This window comes from Panonychus citri, unplaced genomic scaffold (assembly GCF_014898815.1).
Source record: "Panonychus citri isolate SS breed McGregor unplaced genomic scaffold, ASM1489881v1 Contig00134, whole genome shotgun sequence".
Lineage (NCBI taxonomy): Eukaryota > Metazoa > Arthropoda > Arachnida > Trombidiformes > Tetranychidae > Panonychus > Panonychus citri.
Window position 1 is genome coordinate 2,927,104 of NW_026515539.1, and position 20,169 is coordinate 2,947,272.

A 20,169-nucleotide genomic window follows, 5' to 3' on the forward strand; every position below is an offset into this window, starting at 1 on the left:
GATTCTGTAACTGTGAGTCTCTTTCTTTTCTCATTTTGAGAGTAAAATTGAAAGCGAAAAACTTTCCCTTTCTATTTGTCAACATAAGCCAAATCATCATCATAAACCACCAGCCATTTTGTTTTTGTGTTTTGTTTACTCTCTTTGTAATTCATTTTCTAATTGTTTCATTTTCTTTCAATAAGATCATTTTTGTGGACTATTAAAAGTGTCTTTTGTTTGTTTCTGTAAAGAGATTAAGAGAGAAAGGAAAGAAACGAGAGAGAGAGAAGTGTAAGAGAAATTTGAAAATTATGTCTTATGCGTTTCTTTTTAAATATATCATCATTGGTGATACTGGAGTTGGTAAATCATGTTTACTGTTACAGTTTACAGATAAAAGATTTCAACCTGTTCACGATTTAACCATTGGCGTTGAATTTGGTGCTCGTATGATACCTATTGATGGTAAACAGATCAAACTACAAATATGGGATACCGCTGGTCAAGAAGCTTTCAGATCAATTACTCGTTCTTATTACAGAGGAGCTGCTGGTGCTTTATTGGTCTATGATATCACTCGTCGTGATACTTTTAACCATTTAACTACTTGGCTTGAAGATGCTCGACAACATTCCAATTCCAATATGGTGATAATGTTAATTGGTAATAAAAGTGATCTTGAATCACGTCGTGAGGTTAAAAAAGAGGAAGGTGAAAACTTTGCCCGTGAACATGGGCTCATATTTATGGAAACATCGGCCAAGACTGCAGCTAATGTAGAGGAAGCTTTCATCAATACTGCTAAGGAGATTTACGAAAAAATTCAAGAGGGTGTTTTTGATATCAATAATGAATCTAATGGAATCAAAGTTGGACCTCAACATTCACCATCAAATCCCAATGTACCTTTAAGTGGAGGTAACTCAAATTCAAGTGGAAACTGTTGTTGAAGATTATATAATATCTTGAAAAATAACATGAAACAACCACCACAACAAATATTACACACACACATACATACACACATATTTACCACGATCGGTGATGAATACCCTTTCATTTATAATCTACGTCATTCTGTTGATTCCAGGTCAAGGATTAATGTTCATCTTAATCATATGGAAGAAAATTGCACCTCTAAATTCATTCTGTTCTACGCTTATCCTTTTCCTTTTCCTCCTTTTCCTCCTTTTCCTCCTCTTCCACCAGCAAAACCACCACCTTCATCTTATTAATTTACCATCATCACTTTTTCTTCCTATTTGATTTCTCTTTTTTTTTCTTTCATTTTATTTTCTAAAAGCCTCGTTAATTTGTATTCTATGTCTTTTTTTCCTTTGCCTGTTATGATTAATTACAATCAGATGCTTTTGCTGTAATAATGACAATAAAACAAAAAAGATCGATGTATTATTTAAATGGAAAACATATAAACAATAAGTCGTAATTTGAAATTGAATTACCATCAGATAATTAAATTAACAATCTTAATTATAATGTTCACTGATTGAGAGAGAAACAAGTAAACAAATGAATCGAGAGATGGCAGCTCGTAGCGAGATAATTAGTTAATTAGATTCAATTGGATTTCATCTGAATTACTCAATTACTCCGATAAAAGTTTTTATCTCATGTTGGACTTGAGACTTTCCCTTTTATTGTGAAATGATTTCATCACCACGAATGATTAGCAAAAAAAGGGTTGAGATTAGAATTGGTTTTAATTTGATTGATTTTTTTTTCTCTTTTTTTTTGTTTAATCTTATCGAGTTGATCAGTGAGTTTTTGCTTTGGCTTTTGATTCGATGCATGATGATGAAGATGATGACGATATTCTGGATCCTTTGGAAACAGGTTGTTTGGTGTATGAGTTTACGAAGAAATTGGCGAAAAGCACAAAATAACTGCCGTACATGATTAGTCCTAATTTAGCGGTTCCTTCGGGTATTTGACAGAAGACACCTTGTTGAGCTTTAGCATAACCATAATAGGTTACATAGCAACCGACAACCATTTGAATTATCTGAGAGCTTGTGATAATCATGGCTAATTGTTTTGGAACTCGGAAACCAAGAGCTCGGGCAGCATAATAAGAGTACATAATCGAATGGACCAAATAGTTCATACAAATGTACCAACGAGCAGGGGAAATGTGTTGTCCATAACTGTACCATGTGAATAACAGTACAGTTATATGATGATACCAATGGAGGAAGATTAAATTCTGTTTTCTAAGAACAATGAAAATAGTATCACCGAGTTCGGGAACTTTGGATAAGGTAAACATCCAAGTCCAAAAGCCAGAGACTCGAGTCACTTCAATGTAACTTGGATTGCAAACTGTATGGTAGAAGCCGAAGTTGTGAAAAACATGAAACATTTCAGGCAAAGTTCTGAAAAAGAGAAAGATAAAAACATGGAAACATTAGAATAGAAAATCATTGAGCTCAAAAATTCACAGTAAAAATGGGAACAACAAGAAGCAAAAAAAGAGAGAAAAAAAGAAAAGTGGTTATATTTAGTTACTATTCACAATTTATCTTATTAGACTTTAATTCTGGGGGAATAAGATTTTAACGCTAATAAGAAGCGAGGAAAAAACTGATCAACGAAAATCACAGTGACGGAAAATAACAAATTCTACTGGATAATCAAGTCTCCATAAGATTAGATAGTATCAATGGAAATTCAATGAGTACTGAGAATGAGAGATTTCGATAGAGAATGGAAAGAATAGAAAACTAATAACAATTTGATCTTTTTCTTTCAATTGAAAGTTTGGTTAAGAGAAAAACTAACCAGACGAAAGAATAAAATGTCTGAAAAGAATTTCCATTTTCTCATCTAATTCTACAAACTGGTGAAGATGAATTCTTGTTAATGGGTGAATGGGTCTGTTAATGATTCTCACCAGAATGAAGGATATGTTTGGGTAGAAAGAGTAAACCAAATTAGAGAAAAAGGAGAAAAAAAAGAGAGGGAGAGACAAAGAGAAGAAGACAGAGAAAAAGAAAGAGAATAGAAAACACCGGATTTGTGATGATCAATTGGAACCGGTGGGAGAATAAGAACAAAAGAATAGAAAGAAAAGGATTGACTGGGCTCAAATGGAAAATGGCGATACACACCTAATGGTTCCAACAATTGAGAAAGAAGCCAAAACGATATTCCAAAGGGTTAAGACTCTCCTAAGCTTGAAAGGTTCTCGACTGGACATGTAAGCTTGACCACCGAAAACCAGAAGCATGTAAACAGCAACATAGTAAAAGGCTTCATGCCAATGTTCTTGCATCCATTCTCGTTTCTTTTGGTATTCAAATGACTCTTCGAATTGGAAAATGTAAGAATAATTTGGTGAAATGTGACTTGATTGTTGAATTGTGGCTTGACCAGTAGCAGAATCCATTGTCCGAACACAAGAAACAACAAATTAACAGACAAACAAAAAATGAGTGGGAAAATAAGAGTCAAGGGTTAACCTCTTAGAGCAAATGGAAAGGGAGAAATAAATTATTCTAATAAAGAGAATTTAAATTGCCGGATGACACAAACACAATTAAAGTCTTTCTCTCTCACACACACAGAAAATTAGCCGATGGACACTAATGAATCAAGGTCATTTTTAAACTCCAACATGTAATCAATCGTGAAAGCGAAAACTGAAAAGCGATTCTAAAGAAAATACTAGATGAGTAACACAACTGAAAAAGAGAGCGAGTCAATGGGAGAGAGAAAAATAGACAGAGAAAAACAAAAGAGGAACCGAAAAAAATGTAGACAGAGGAAAAAGAAAGACAAGTGGTGTGGTTATGATGTCTTCCGATGTTGGATGATGATGATGATGATGAGAGAGTGGTGATGATGGTGATGGTGAAGGTGGAAGATGCTGATTCACATGTTTCCACACTTGAGAGACACTTTGCAATTGATACTTTGAATTCTGATCTCAATTGTTTGGATCAATTTTCCAATAATTAAATTTAATTTCTACCAAAGAGTAATAACTTTAATTACAACTTTTTGTTTCCATTCACAAATTTGTTAATTGTTTGGGTGTGTGAGAGTTTCAATCGGTGATAATTAACTTTGCCGATTATTGCGTAACCTTGATAATTCATATTCTCTGTTTAGTTTAATTGTGAGACTTTTTTAATTGTTTCAACAATTAGTTGATTGTACTTTTAATTGGTCCATCACATTTAACTGATCAATTGATTTTTAACTTTTCTAGATTGACTGATTTTCATTTGAATTGATCATTCAGATTAATTTAATTTAATTTTCTTATTGTATTTTGATTGTAACAAATTTTCTGTTTCATTTTTGTTAATCAGTTTGATTACGTTTTTCTGATTACCGAGGACAATTAATTCTCAACAAGGTTAATTATCTAATTACCTACGCAAATTTTTTTCTTCTACAATTAAACCTTGTAATTAGTTATCATCATTTTTTTTTTCATCGTTCATAATTAAGGTGATTAACATTATTGATACAAATTGATTGTTTGATCATATTGTTTTTTGATTGTAATAATTTTATTTACATTGTAACTGGAATTAAGTCACAATTTAGTGATAAAGTATCTCCTACAACAATTAATTATCGTCATACATAAATATCATAAATGATAAATACTTTTTTTTTCAAGGATTTCAAATTGAAATTGAAACTGATTAAAATCAACAATTGGAGTAATTAAAAGAAAGGGGTAATTGGAATGACTAAAATAATTGCGTTTGTAAAGATTGGCGAGATTGCGATTAAATGAACGGTGAACAATGAAAAATTACAGTTGATTGTGATTGTTGATTGGAGGGAGAATTGGTGATCATTTTAGCGTTTTGATTCGTTTTAATTTGATTGTGTTTTCCGTGATTCATTGATTATGTTGATCCAAACTCAGCCATCCATTTATCGTATCTCAAAAGGTCTTCCTCGGAGACTGATTTGTTTACCTTTCTCACGGCTTCGAAAAAATCTTCTGGGCTGACGGGCAGTTCGAGTTCACTTTTTGATAGAGCACGAATCTGTTCAGGAGTAAGGCCGGCGATTTTTCGTCTCATCGCCATCATACAGGCATCACGACAAACGTTGGTTATATCAGCTCCAGAATAACCATCTAATTGTTCAGCTATATCACTTATATTTAAATCGGGAGCTTTTTCAACGTCCCTTAAATTTATTGCCAGTAAGGCCTCACGGCCTTTCTTATTTGGTAACGGAATGTAAATACGTTTCTCTAAACGTCGACGTAAGGCCTCATCAATGTCCCAAGGGAAATTTGTCGCCGCAAGAACCATAACTACTTTTGCTGGATCTTCATTGTTCGTTATACCGTCCATTTGGATGAGTAATTCGGATTTAACTCGTCGAGATGCTTCATGTTCGGTATCAGATCCTCTTCTTGAACAAAGGGAATCAATCTCATCGACGAATATGGTACTTGGAGCATAGAAACGGGCCATTTCGAATAATATTCGAACCAGTTTTTCTGATTCACCTCGATACTTTGAAGTTAATGTTGAAGATGACACGTTAAAGAAAGTGGTTCCACATTCGGTGGCCACTGCTTTCGCCAACATTGTTTTACCCGTTCCTGGTGGGCCAACCATTAAGACACCTTTCCATGGGCGTCGAATCCCTTTGAAGAAATCGGGTAGTAACATGGGTAAAACGACAGCTTCTTCGAGTAACCTTTTGGCATCGTGTAAATCAGCGATATCATCCCACTTGATATTCGGGTTTTTCTGAAGTATGTCACGTTCTAACATATCAACCAGCTCAGCGTCTGGTCCATGAATCTCAAATTTCTTTTCACCTTCGGCTTCATCTTTACTCGTAGATGAACCTTTCTTCCTGGCTCCACTATCTCCGGTTCCTTGGGAACAACTGTTGTAGCTGTTTGATGTTTTACTAGTACTTCTGCCATCGTTTGTCTTCTTGGCGGATATAGTTTTATTGGTCGGTGTTCGAGCTGATGATGAGGTTATTTTGCTTGAGGTACTTTTAGATGCTCGTGAATTTCTTGCATTTGAATTAGGCTTGGGATCAGGAGGTGGAGCCCAAACATCAGCATCTCTTGGTGAGTTGTTATTGCTACTTGAAGGCCAGAAAATATTAGGATCAGAATTTAGATCAAGGTCAGGTAGAGTAAAGGCTGGTGATGGTTGACGGTTTGGACCAACAACACGATTATTATGATGATCACCTAAAGTTGAGAAGAATTGAAAAATCAAGATAAATAGATGAATGTTAATAAATAATCAACGTATGAATAAATGTCAGAAACACGATATGAATGGAGATAAAGATGTTGAAATTGTCAAGACAAGTCTAAATGTTAGATGTGCTTTTACAATTCATCATCTTGTTACGTTGGCAATCATAAATCAATAAACCTTGATATTTAAATGAAATTAAGCTAAAAATGTTCATCAATTATGATAGAAGTGAGTGGGGAAAGCGAATCGAATCAACCAAAGATTACCTCGAAATCCAAGCAAAAGGCTTTGAATATCCTTAACATAACCATATTCATCTGCAATCTTTTGTTGGATCTAGAAAATGAGAGATAGAGAAATAGAAAAGGATTAGAAACATAGAAAAAAAAATGTCACTTAAAAGTCCATGTTATCAGATGTGATAGCTGAGAAAATGAAGAAGAAAAAGTAAATTCTACCAACAATAAGAGAACCTTTTAATTGATAGAAATGAGTAACCATAGAATCTGCTCAACAGTGGAAACAACAGATGAAGGGAGAAGAGAGAAAATTAACACCAACAATTAAACATTAATCACTTACCTCTTGCCATCTCTCCTTTCTAATTGGATCGTTAATTGTCTGAAGTAATCGGTGAATCTGCTGAACAACACCCTGGTAATAGACCAGTGAAGTCTCGTAATTACCAAGAAGAGCAAATTCTCTTCCCATTTTAGTGTTTTCACAAATATCGGTTATGCTGATGTTCATCTTGACAATCTCACTGAACCACCAATCGTTTAACAACAGTTGAAATACTTCATCTAGTGAACCAAATTAAAGAAAAGAAATTAAAAAATGAACATTTACAATAAAAGAGAAAAAGGAAAATAAACAAATAAACAAAAAGAACCGAAAATCAGGTGAGTAGAAAAACGAAACTGAAGGAAAAGAGAAAAGAGAAAGAAGGTTATTGTCAAAATAGAAAAAGAATTAAAGTCCTACGCAGATCCAATAGAAGAGAAAAAGTCTCCTTGAAATTACCTTTTCTCTATTAAACCTTCTTGTCTTTTCCTTGTTGGTGGTTTGGTCTTTTCTCTTTTTTTTTCTTTTCTTAATTGTAAATATTAATTATTCTTTTCTCTTCCTTTTTATATCATGATTGTGATCTATTTATGGACCAGCTGATGGAGTAGTGATTCTGTGTCACAACCTTTACTTCAGCTAATCAACAACCTTGTCCAGTTGAAGAGAATCAACATTTACTAGTCTCTCTCTTGTTTCTTCAATCAAATCATGAGGTCAACTTTTCATGATTTGTTGGTGTCAATTACCAACTGAATTGTAATTGTGTTCATTTTAAATGTGTGTCCATCAATTTTGGTTAATTTGATTCACTTTGATTCTTGTTTTTCTTTTTCTCTTTTCCTTTCTTCCTGTTTGGCCTTTCTCTTTTCTCTTTCTCTTTTTCTTTCTATATTTTCCTTTTTCTCTGTTGTACAAAACGTAAACATTCTGATTGCTTTTTCTTCTTTACTAACCACTTAATCAAATAGTCGTTTCATCCTTTCTTTTGGTCGTCCGATGTTAATTTGATCTTCATTCGCCTGGTATGGACCTGATAGTTGACCTGCTGAATCTCCTGGATGGTCTTTAACCTGTTGATTTCTTATTATTCATAGTATAACAAGACCAAAATTCATAAGTCAATAGTTTCTGGTTTCAATATTCTCTTACTTTGTCTCTTCTTCTTATATTCTGGTTTGAATATTGTTTATTATGGAATTGGAACTGAAAACATCATCAAATCAACAAATTCAGAATGAACAACAACAGACCAGCATCATTAGAACCTTGTCTTCTTCCTACAATAATGATAAACAAAGTAGTCAACCTCTTGATGGTTTAATTGACGATCAGAAGGATTATCGGGAATTTGTTTGTGGTTATGGTGCAGCTTTTATCAATATTTGTTTCACTTTTCCGATCAACAAGGTGATGTTTCGTCAAATGGCCTATGGAATTAAAACTAATTACGCTTTATCTCAAATGAGGAAAGAGGGTTTATATCAATTGTATCGAGGTCTTTTACCACCGCTGCTTCAGAAAACTGCAAGTGTATCTCTTATGTTTGGAACATTCAGCCAATTCCAAAATCTACTCGATACTCATTTCGATCTATTCACATCTCATCCCAATCTTAAGTTAACAGTCTCAGCGCTACTTGCCGGATGCACGGAAGCCGTTCTTACGCCCTTCGAGAGAGTTCAAACCTTGTTACAAGATTACAAATACAATCACCAGTTTCACAACACTTTCCATGCATTCAAAGAGCTACGTAAATATGGTATCAGGGAATATTATCGAGGATTAGCACCAATTTTAATTCGAAATGGACCATCTAATGTTCTATTTTTCAGTTTCCGAGGGAAAGTGAAAGACGTTCTTCCCTCGCCCGATGGTTGGTGGTCCGAACTGGTCACAAATTTTATATCCGGCGCTCTAATCGGTGCCTTGATTAGTACCCTTTTCTATCCCGTTAATGTGATCAAAACAAAAGTGCAAACCCAAACCGGTGGAAGTAAATTCTTAACAATTTCCAGTGCCATAAAGTTAGTTTACGAAGAGAGACAACGAAGTATAACCAAAATCTATTATGGTGCTCACCTTAATTTCACCAGATCTTTCATCTCATGGGGAATAATTAATGCTTCTTATGAGATGCTCAGGAAACTAATGTACTGTTAACACCATCGAGTATCAAACGTTTTCCTCACCAAACTGAGATGACATTTTTATCCAATGACACTGATTCTTCATCAATATAAATCACAAATCTTTTCTTTATTTGGTTTCATCTTCTTCTGCTTCCTCTTCCTCATCATCTTTGCCACCTCTCTATCTACCCCACCAGTGGATTATAATGAGATTATCTTAGATAATTAACTAAACCAGTTTAGATATATAAAAATATAGAGTATCAGCCGTGAAAAAAGCAAAATACAAATTAATGTCCCGTTGAAATTAAATTTAATCGCAAGTTCAAATTATTAATACAATTTAATTTTTTGTTCAACACAAAATAATATTATTACCCTGTATCATTATCATTATAATTATTATGTAAATTCCCTGAATTGTAAAAAAACACCCGATACAGTTAAAAATTGCAAAACCTAATCAACCAAAAAACATGCAACATTTGAATATATTAACAAATAATATATATAAATTGATAAACTTCATTATGTATCGAAAGTTGATTGTGATAATTAACAGGATTGATCCTGACAATTTGCTCAATCTCCAGATTTCTAGTGATTATCAAATTTCACTTTGATTGACCAACATTGGGTCATTTAAGTGATTTGATTAACTTTTTCTTGGACACTTTAATTTGATTCGCGTCATTTTCCGATGAACCGATGAACCGGTTTAGTTAATTACATCGACAATCAACTTGTATTTTAACAAATGTAATCATGCTCAGTTTAAATGATCAGAAACCTAATTGTTGGTATAAAAACACTTTGGCTGATCATTGATTTTTCATTAGTAAATTGTTCATTAAGAGCTGTAATTTCAGCTCAACTTAATCGACCGAAATTTTAATCACTTCACTTGATTCATCTTTAGCAATTAAATTGTTTTCTATCTGTTTAATATAATAGTTTTACTAGATTGATGCTGATTATGGGTCAACGTTTATATTAAGTTAATCTAAAGTTAATTATAATTTAAAATCAAAATGATACAATTAAGTCGGAATGGATCAAATCTCTGGCTTTTGTTGATTGTATCTCAATGTTTCCTGTTACAATTTCAAGGTAAGTCGATTGAACCTTTTTAATTGTAATCGAATAATCAGAAATTATTAACAATCGTAACTTAATTGAACGATTTTCTCATTTCATTAATAAATCAGACTGATTAACGAATCATAAACAATTTAAACTTTGCTGATTCTCGAAAAGTAAATATTGGTCATTGAGATTTGATTCAATTTGATTTCTTATGAATAATTAAATTGTTTGTACGTTCTCATTGTAATCATAACTCTCGATAATCAGTTGAACATTTAAATACGAGTTCGAGTTTGATTGAAATAATTGATAATCTAATTTTGGAGCAACAATTTGATGCTAAATTGAGACCGATAAAAGTTACTACGATTGAGGAAAATTAAGTTTTAATTGTTCAGTTTTCAGAACAATTGATTGAAATGACAAAACAATTTATCGATAAATTTTAATATTAATGGTAAAAAATGAATTTATTAATATCAATCATAGTTATAGTTTAATCATCAAAATCATTCACTGAACTTTATTTGAAACAATCAACTAAATTTGTTGTTAATTTTTGCTTCATTTTATCATGTCAACAATCAAACTGATTTCATAACAAGTTAAAATTGCGAAATCAAAGTGAAAACTGGTAAACAACTAGATAATTTATTATCAAGGTAAAGGTAATTATCATGAGCGGGGACTGACCTTAACCTTGACCATTGGCTTTTAGTAAATAACCTTAGGTTAATGATCTTGTTATTATGTAGTTCAGGTGATTTGTTGATCAACTTGTTTTCAATTTTTCTCCATCGATTAATATTGTTTGATTGTTTCTCAATTGTTTTTACCATGTAAAACTATCAATATTAATAAAACCTTTTCCATTCTCAATTGTGATGATTAATTAATAAAGCGGTTGACTCAACAAATGGTGTATCGAGTGATGGTTGTATTTGGACTGGTTGTCAAGATGAAGATGCTGATGATGCGATCGACTGTTCAACCTCGAACATGTTTCAGATCGAAACCAGGGATTGCGGTGAAGATGGTACAAACTACCATTGTTGTCCCGCTTCGATGTCACCTAAGGATACCGATACAGACATAGATATGGATAAAGATTCTGACAAAGATACAGATACAGATAAAGACACTGACGAAGATGCAGAAATGACCGAAACGGCAACAAAAGCTACTAAGCCAATGGTCACGTCTACAGTTCAACCACCACCTCAGTCTACAATGAAACCTACAGCTCAACCAATAGTAAGTGCAAATGAACCAACAAAAGCTCCTAAGTCAGAGCCAATGGTCACATCTACCGCTCCCCCGACCCCTCAACCAACATCTCAACCCACAGCTCAGCCCATGTCGAGATCCAGATCAGGAGCATTCAAGCCAGTTTCAAAATCCTCAGTTGCTCGGACATCAAAGTGAGTGAAATTTTATCAATCAATTTCTTCAATTTAATTGCTATTAATGGTTGGTATTTTATGAGAACTATGAAATAATCAGTAGAAAACGATAAACAATGTCAAGTAAATTAACTGAATTGTTTCATCGTATCAAAGATGAAAATAAGTATAATAGATCATAAATTAATCGGTGACAATTAACTAATGATGTTATTGGTAAATAAACTAAAAGCCCTGAAAATCAGCAATGTAAAGGATGTTAATCTTCAAGGTGATTTAATAAAATGATGTTTGTGATAAATTACAAATTGCACAATTTAGGATTACGAAGGAAATGATTAATTCATTGGGACAATTAATGATAAATCCTTTTTTGATTATCACATTGACAACCATAAGTACAATTGTATATCCAAATTATGGTAAAACAATAGGAGATGAGAGAGAAATCAATTATCGTCGAAAATGCTTCTATTAAATATGTTGAATAATTTACTTATTGGATTAACTAATTTAACCTTCCTCCTGATTCCCAGTAATCCATCAACCGCTGGTACTGACCAAAGTGTCGCAATGAAATCAGTTGAAAATGATTCGGGTTGTTGGTGGACAGGGTGTCAGAAAAACGACTGGGCTGTGGTCGGTTGTGGTCAGTATAACATGACCGAAAAGTCCAATCGCAACTGTCAAGACGGCAAAGAATACAATTGCTGTCCGAGGTCATCCAATTCAATAAGTAAGTTTAATTAGATCAATTAATGACGAGTCCACATTTCGACTATTACGATAATCAACTTTAAATTATCGTGAAACAATTAACGATACCAGAGAAACACTGAAAATGATTCGCTTTAATATTGATCATCTAATTTCAATCGTTTTCAAACTTTCGAGCTTTAGTGAAACAATTAACTTATTGGAACAACTAAATTAATCTTTCTATTGATTCCTAGTAATCCTTCAACCGCAAGTACTGACCAAAGTAAAGTAAATTCAGTTGAATCTGATTGTTGGTGGACAGGGTGTCAGAAAAACGACTGGGCTGTGGTCGGTTGCGGTCAGTATAACATGACCGAAAAGACCAATCGAAACTGTCAGGACGGCAAAGAATATAATTGTTGTCCAAAATCGTCCAATTCAAATATGTAAGTTTAATTGTTGATCGTAACATTAATTGTGAACATTCAAGTTGTAAACTTTTGCATTTAAATTTGAATCAGATACGCTGAGTGATTAATGATTTAAATTACTGACAAAAAGCTGAAATATTAATAGTTTTGCAATTATTTTGATTTTTTTTGTAACTAATGAGTTTCATCAATTACACAATCAAATTAATTGACAGTTGAGATAAAATGTAATAATTTAAATGATCAATTGTTTCAACTATTGATAATTAACAGGGAATCAACGACTTCTACAACTTCAACTACAACAACTCCACCTCCACCTCCACCTACAGTTGATTGTTGGTGGACTGGTTGTCAAAAAAATAGCTGGGCCAGTGTTGGTTGCGCTCAATATAATCGGTAAATTAGATCCAATTTAGAATCGGTACTTTGATGATTAAGTCTTCGTCCTATTGCGTTTTTTACAGAACCGAGAAAAATAAACGCGAATGCGACGACGGAAAAGAGTATTATTGTTGTGTGGGTTCACCAGATACACCAAGTAAACCAGAATCTCGAGAGTGCTGGTGGTCAACTTGTCAACTTAAAAACGAGACAACTCGAGGTTGTCCAGTTGGTTTCGATTTCTTAAGTTCTGAACCATGTGAAGATGGAGATTTATTCCAATGCTGTGAGAATCCAGATCGGTAAGTGAAACAATCAAATCGAACTACATTTTGATCGCTGACCCTTTGGTGCTTTTCATTTGATCAGAAAACTCCCACCTGAAGTTGAACCATTAACGGGAGGTTCATATGAAAATTTCGTCCAATATTTACTACTTAAGGCTCGTAACTTTACATTGGCACCAAGCAATTTACAATGTACTCAATTAGATCCAGGAAAAGAGGTGATTATAAGTGTTGGTGAAAATGACGGGATTCGAATGTGTGACTTATGTCCCAGTTTTCCGATGGTCTATTTGACCGACATCTTTCTTGATCGTATTCCAAGTAATACAACATCGAATGTCGATTTTCAAGATTGTTTCGCTTCTTGTGAAGCAAACGCTCGTTGTTTAGCCTTTTCTTATGATAAAGAATCAGTTACATGTTATATGTTCAATTCAACTGTCGGTCTATTTACAAGTGACCCAGGATGGAAAACGGTTCTCATGACTCAACCTTCAGGAGTAATCGAGAATTGGTATTATTCCCGACATACTTCAATTTCTGGTACTTTTGACAAGATCGTTGAAAAGACCCAAGGTTTTCGTGATTGTTTGACACTTTGCTCAAAGGAAGATTCTTGTAAACATGTTTCCTTTAACGTTGATACAACTCAATGTAAAATGTACTCCAATGTTTCATCAATCGATTATATTGATCTGAATTATGGTTGGTTAACAGCCTTCGATTTGAACGACATATCAGCTTCTAATCCCGATAATTCATGGCGATTTACTCGAGATGAGAACAATTTAGATCTTCTGGCCAATTCCAAGACCACTGTAGAAAATTCTTGCACCAAGATGAAAAATCTAACTCATTCTGCTTATTTCTCGAAAGAATGTTACACATCAGGAGCTCTTGGCTGTGATTCAGCGACCGGGTGTCGAACTTGTTACTATCCCGAGAATTCAGGCCAACTTTTTGACAACAATTTAATCGCTTGTCCAGATAGTATAATGACGAAATCTTTCGATTTAGCGAATGAAGTATCAACTCTTCGAATGGTTTCTTGTCTATCTAATCCCAATTGTTTCGGTGTTGGTGTTAACGGTGACGTCGCCTATTCAGAGGAAATTGTTCCCGAAACTTTATCCAAAGCGTATCAGACTCGTTACATGTTGAGATACCCGAAAGAGTCCAAGGGTTTACATCCGTTCTTGATGCGAAACGATTTCCTTGCCGATTATGACTTCGTTTCTTCTGGTTCAATCACTGAAGTTTACAATGAAATGACCAAAGATAAACTTGAAGATTGTTTAGCTGAGATCAGTAAGAATGATAAAATTACTAAAGTCAGTTACTCATTATCGTCCAAGAAATGTAAAGTTGGTTCTAACCAAGTAACACTGATTAACTCACCCAATCAGGGGTTAATTACTATGATTAAACATCCAGAAATATCTTCATCATTAGCTTATTATTCAGCGATCTATGGAGTTACTCTCGATACCAGCAAAGCCAAGTTCAATATGAAAGATTGTCGCAATTGCGAGGAGACTTGTGCTAACTACTGTAAAAATGACGCCAAAAGTTGGTGCGGATACTACAGCGTTTCATACGCTTCCAATAGTGGCCAATGTTGGTTTTACGAAGACGATGATTCTTTGATGGTGAAAGCCTCAGATACAACGATTACATACAAACGAACATCAACTTTAGAGTTTAACTTGGAATCATTGAATCGATTACCGCTATTCCAACCTGATGATTTCTATGGGTGTTTCCTTGGAACTGGAGATCCAGCAACAGGTTCGTCGTCAAGTAAAACAACTGGAGTTGCATTAAGGTCTCGACGGGGTATTTTCGATAAGATTGGTAACTTTTTCAAGAAAGTCGGCCAAGGAATTGTTGATACAGTGAAAAAAACTGTCAACACTGTTGTCGACACAGCTAAAGGTGTTGTTCAATCCGTTGGTAAAGTAATTAAAGGTGATCTTAAGGGTGCTAAAGATGCTTTCATGAAGATTCCAGTTGTTAACGATGTTAAAAATGTTGTTGAACTTGGAGGTGCCGTTATCAAAGGAGATTGGAACAAGGTTAAAGAAAAAGGTGCTGATCTACTTCAATCATCAACTCTCGATCTTATTACAACAGTTATTCCTGGAGGCAAAATCCTCGGCAAAGGTTTAAGTGCTGCTGGTAAAGCGCTTGGTAATACAGGCAAAATCGCCAAGAACGATGTCAAGAAAAGCATCGGTAAAAGTGACACTAAGGACAAAAAATTGAAGGACAAAGACAATAACAACAACAACAATAATAATAACGACAAGAATAGAGACAAAGATCAAAGAGGAAGCCAATGTCCAAGACGCGACAATCGCACTAATCGTAAGAGACGAGCAACTAATGGTCGGAAACGACCTGGAAACGACTGTGACGATGAAGATGACGGTAAACGTGAGGGATGTGCAAGACCAAATGTCAATAACATTATTGACACAACAACAAGCGAATGCAACAATCGTAAGGCTACAGCCAAATGTAATTTCGAGTGCGAACCTGGATATGATGAGAACGATCCTTCGGTAACATGCACTCGAACGGGTAAGACTCTCGTTTGGAATCCAGCGCCAAAATGTACACTTAAAACATGTAAAGCAGGTAAAGAAGTTTTAATTGTCCTTGAAACACCGAAATCGAGATTGAGCATCGGAGGAACATCAAAGAACGTTGTTGCTTATTGTGTGCTTTTCGATAGTAGTCGTAAACTACCAATTTGGTCAGTTACCTTCCAACAAAGTTCGGACTTGAAAAAATTCCAGTAAGTTACAATCTTTTAAGTAGAATGAAAAATGTTCTAATTTCAACTGTATTTTCGATTCGAACAGGAATCGAGAACACTCATGGAAAAAGTACCCATGTACAGCTTTGGCTACTAAACAAGCGGACGATGGCGATTATTCTGGTACCAATTGGCAAAAAGGTCATTTGACTCCGGCTAATGTTGCACTGTGGTCTCCAAGAGCTGCTCAATCTACTAATTTGTACTTAAACGAAGCCCCGGCAGACAGAACTACCAACGTTGGAAGTTGGAGAGACCTCGAAGCTCATGTCCGATGTTTCGCTGGTCGAAAACGGATACTTGTCGCAACGGGTGTTTGTGATGCCTCGATCGGCAAATCAAAATCTTTGGGTGGAGTTGATGTTCCCTCGTGTTTCTGGAAGTTGTTATGTTACGAAGATGAAAGTGATAACACTGTTGTCGTTGGTTTTAAATCTGACAATAGTCAAATCTCAACGGGTGATGCTGGTAAAAAAGACAGAGAAACGCGAAGGAAACAAATTTTCACTCCGCTTTCTCAAGCGGAAATCGGTAAACTTTATTCAGGTAAAAATCCATGGATTTCAACAGCAACTGAACTGTTCAAAGGTCGTGAAGCTGAAGCTGCGGCTGGAGCCACAAATTGGACTCCGGTGAATCCTTTACGTTGTGCAGCGGCAAATAATCTGGTTGATGATGAGAAAGATGCTTGGGCTGCTGCTTTTGCACGAATCGATTATGATATTGTGCGAGGAAAGGGACCGAAAAAACCGAAGGGTAAAACCAAGAAAAAGAGACAAGCTGACAGAGGTTTGGGTCGTGGATGTATTGATGACAATGACTTCAAATCGGCTTTATCGTTGGTTGGACTCGCAGCAGGACTTGCAACTTTAGGCGGTGCTAATGGTAGTGATTCGCCTATTGGTGGGGTTGAAGATAATGGTGATGGTTCAGTCCAAGTGAATGTTCAAAGTTGTGGTAAACGAATCATCGGTTATTATACTTCGTGGGGAAAGAAACCAATAACTGGACGAATGCTACAGAAATTAACTCATGTAATTTATGCTTTCTTAGAGACATCAGCCGATGGAACCATCAACATTGGTTCACCAGATCGTAAGAACAGCGCTAACATTGCAGAAGAAACTGAAAAGGCGAGAAAACGATTAGAACACTTGATGTCACTTCGAAGTATGTATCCACATGTTAAGATTATGTTCGCAGTCGGAGGTTGGGAGAATTCTCAATATTTCAGTGCCATTGCCTCTTCTCCTTCAATGAGACAAACATTCATGAGTTCGGTTATCAAAATGATCGAGACTTGGGAATTCGATGGAGTCGATATCGATTGGGAATACCCAGTAACCGGAGGTGCCAATGAAGGTGTTCCATCCGATAAAGAAAATTATGTCACCCTGATGAAAGAAATGAGAGGTTTACTTGATTCCTTACAATCAGAAAAGGGAAGAAAAGACAAATATTTATTATCTTTCGCTGGTGCTGCTGGACAATGGACACTTGACCCTGGTTTCGATTTACCTGGTCTACTTAAATATGCCGATTTCGCCAATATCATGACCTACGATTACTTCGGTGCTTGGGCTTCTAAATGGGGAGCATATACTGGTCCTCCTGCACCTCTTTTCTTCGGAATGCCACCTCGATTCTCTGGTAAAACCAACACCGCTTGGACTGTTAAGTATTACACTTGTAAATCGAAACTTCCTCATAAATTGAACATGGGTGTTCCTTTCTATGGAAGGTATTGGAAGAATGTCGGGGATCCCGTTGATGGTAAAGATGGAATGTGGAGAACAGCGACTGCCGTCAATGGTAAATTCGAAGGAGATTTTGTTCCTTGGGATAAAATTGGATCAGATTATTTGTCGAATCCTTCATTTACTGTTACTTTCCACGAGAAATCGAAAACACCTTATGCTTGGAGTCCAAGTACAAAGACCTTCTTAGGTTTCGAGAATGAACAATCCTTAGGAGAGAAAGTTAAATATGCTGTGGATAAGAATGTCGGTGGTTTGATGGTTTGGGCTGTTGATTTGGACGACGACGAACTGACGTTACTTGATATCGTCAGTAAAGCTCCGTTGTGTTCAAATACTGATCCAAATGACAATAAACACGTTTGCTCACCAATCGATGAAAAGAGATGGTGGACACCCGAAGATGGAAGCGACAAAGAAGGACTTTGTGGTAAATCAGCTCCTCTTTACAAAGGTTATTATCCAGTTTGTGACCCTGATGACCCAGGGTACAGTTGTTGCGGTAAATTTGGTTATTGTGGAACTGGACCCGATTTCTGTGATTGTCCTTCTTGTAAAGACTTTGGTAAAAATCCCAAGATCATTTTAGAAGGAGCAATTAAACCCTCCGTTCCTGTTCAATGGTACATTCTAAGTGATCCCGATGGTAAAAGAGGAAGATGTGGACGAAAGATCGAGAAATTGAATGGACAATATCCAATTTGTAACCCGGACGATGACAACAATCATTGTTGTTCCAATGGCGGTTATTGTGGTGCAACACCCGAACATTGTACCTGCTCGGGTTGTGTCGATTTCCGAAAGAATCCCAACTACAAATGGGGACCCAAAAAGTGGTGGACATTAGAAGACGGAGAAAACCTCGGAGGAGCTTGTGGACCAAAAGCACCAAAAGTAGACGGAATTTATGAAGCCGAGTGTGATCCAGATTCGCCGACTCATTATTGTTGCAGTTCGCAAGGTTGGTGCGGAGCTGGAAAAGACTTTTGTGATTGTAATGGTTGTAAAAATTTTAAGAACAAAAGTTAATCAACTAGAAAATATTAAGCTAATTCTTTTGCCGAACCAATCAACTTATGTAATCAATTAAACAAGTGAGCATTAAAATGTAAAAAAACATAAATCGTCATATTTAAATTCTTTAATCAATTTATCTTGATGATTTCAAATTATTCAGAAAGTGATATTGAAATCGACTTAAAGATCAGTATTCACAGTCAGCCAATGAAATAAAAATAAATAAATTTTTTGGGTAACTGAATTCCGGTCATCATAAGTAAATATCAAAATACTAGAAAAATAGCTGATTGAATAACTGTTTTTGTTGAAACAATTATTAATACTAATTTGAAGATCATTATTTAATCAACTGAGTGATATTGGAAACTTATTGTGTATACAAAACGTAAATGACTTCATATTGGAATTCGTATATAAGTGGGATAAATTTTCATTTCTAACCATTAAATTACTAAGCTTCTCTTGAATAGTTTTACAAGTTTACCGTATTTTTAATTCACTATTTCAGTTAAAAATCTATCCGTTAATATGAATTTCAACTTAGTCCAAGCCTTTATGATTCTTGTGATCGCTTTCATTGGTACAAGTTTACAATACAAGTCAAGTGTTTTAAAAAGCCGTCTAATGGGAATGGGTAAAGTCAATAGACTTGAGTCACTAAGTAAAAACAGTGGTGGGGATGAATCCTCCGGTGCCGTAAAAGTCAAGGGTGCAGACGACCTCGATCAAAAGCAAGGCGGACAGAAAGAGTTGAAATCAAGAGGCAAAACAATGGTGAAGATTCAAACTAGCAATTCAACTCCAGCGAATTTACTTTAACAAAACCTTTTTGAGCAAAACAAGAAATTGCTAATCAAATGAAAATAATATCAAAAATTAAGACAAAAACTTAGTTGTGATTCAATTTTGTGAACAATTTGATTCTAACAACGGAATCCGATGGATTTAACTTGATTCTGAACTTGATTAACCACAATTCTGTACCCAAAATTAAAGTCAAATTCATTGTTGATTAAACTATTTTAATCTAAAAGTAAAAATGTTCTATTCTGTTTTTGCCCAAAAACAATTTGCTCAAAAAGGTTTTGCTGAATTTACCCCAAATCAAAACAATGAACCTCAATCACTTACCTGTTGCCATCTCTCCTTTCTAATTGTATCGTTAATTGTCTGAAGTAATCGGTGAATCTGCTGAACCAACAATCGTTCAATCAGCTGAAATTATCCTTTCTCTGTTGAATCTAAATAATAACTAATATATTAAATTCTATCTTGAATGTATTTTGTTCCTCGAATTTAATTAAATTCTATTATTGGTTTCCAAACTCAATTTTTCTTTTTTAAACTTCTTTGTTCTTTTATAAATGACAAATGGCCTG

The 20,169-nt window shown here is 35.0% G+C and overlaps 6 protein-coding genes across 7 annotated transcripts; 4 read left to right on the forward strand and 2 right to left on the reverse strand.

Moving 5' to 3' along the window:
• Window positions 1-70: 70 nt before the first annotated feature.
• LOC128391366 (ras-related protein Rab-2) lies at window positions 71-1,436 on the forward strand. Its single transcript, XM_053351238.1, has one exon. It carries the CDS (start codon window positions 294-296, stop codon window positions 930-932), a length of 639 nt encoding a protein of 212 aa, XP_053207213.1. The 5' UTR covers window positions 71-293; the 3' UTR covers window positions 933-1,436.
• Window positions 1,437-1,684: 248 nt separating this feature from the next.
• On the reverse strand, window positions 1,685-3,748 carry LOC128391362 (elongation of very long chain fatty acids protein 6-like). The gene is made up of 2 exons (XM_053351234.1): window positions 3,111-3,748; window positions 1,685-2,375 (listed from the first exon to the last, which is right to left on the reverse strand). The coding sequence occupies exons 1-2, from the start codon at window positions 3,386-3,388 to the stop codon at window positions 1,757-1,759; spliced, it is 897 nt and encodes a 298-aa protein (XP_053207209.1). The 5' UTR covers window positions 3,389-3,748; the 3' UTR covers window positions 1,685-1,756.
• Window positions 3,749-4,486: 738 nt separating this feature from the next.
• Window positions 4,487-7,369, reverse strand: LOC128391355 (katanin p60 ATPase-containing subunit A-like 1). Of its 2 annotated transcripts, XM_053351226.1 has the most exons (4): window positions 7,230-7,369; window positions 6,789-7,009; window positions 6,473-6,542; window positions 4,487-6,193 (listed from the first exon to the last, which is right to left on the reverse strand). In XM_053351226.1, exons 2-4 carry the CDS (start codon window positions 6,954-6,956, stop codon window positions 4,869-4,871), a joined length of 1,563 nt encoding a protein of 520 aa, XP_053207201.1. In that variant the 5' UTR covers window positions 6,957-7,009; window positions 7,230-7,369; the 3' UTR covers window positions 4,487-4,868. The 2 variants fall into 2 exon arrangements, with proteins under 2 accessions (XP_053207201.1, XP_053207202.1); XM_053351227.1 differs by lacking the exons at window positions 6,789-7,009; window positions 7,230-7,369 and adding an exon at window positions 6,669-6,722.
• A 40-nt stretch (window positions 7,370-7,409) lies between these two features.
• Window positions 7,410-9,430, forward strand: LOC128391360 (mitochondrial nicotinamide adenine dinucleotide transporter SLC25A51-like). Its single transcript, XM_053351232.1, has 2 exons — window positions 7,410-7,550; window positions 7,742-9,430. Exon 2 carries the CDS (start codon window positions 7,965-7,967, stop codon window positions 8,931-8,933), a length of 969 nt encoding a protein of 322 aa, XP_053207207.1. The 5' UTR covers window positions 7,410-7,550; window positions 7,742-7,964; the 3' UTR covers window positions 8,934-9,430.
• A 134-nt stretch (window positions 9,431-9,564) lies between these two features.
• On the forward strand, window positions 9,565-12,156 carry LOC128391364 (uncharacterized). The gene is made up of 3 exons (XM_053351236.1): window positions 9,565-10,012; window positions 10,890-11,409; window positions 11,928-12,156. Exons 1-3 carry the CDS (start codon window positions 9,934-9,936, stop codon window positions 12,139-12,141), a joined length of 813 nt encoding a protein of 270 aa, XP_053207211.1. The 5' UTR covers window positions 9,565-9,933; the 3' UTR covers window positions 12,142-12,156.
• A 150-nt stretch (window positions 12,157-12,306) lies between these two features.
• On the forward strand, window positions 12,307-18,887 carry LOC128391212 (uncharacterized; the record flags this gene model as incomplete). The annotated part of the gene is made up of 5 exons (XM_053351061.1): window positions 12,307-12,536; window positions 12,795-12,920; window positions 12,989-13,207; window positions 13,275-15,992; window positions 16,060-18,887. Coding segments are annotated over 5 exons (6,033 nt in total), but the record flags the coding sequence as incomplete, so codon positions are not given.
• Window positions 18,888-20,169: the final 1,282 nt, after the last annotated feature.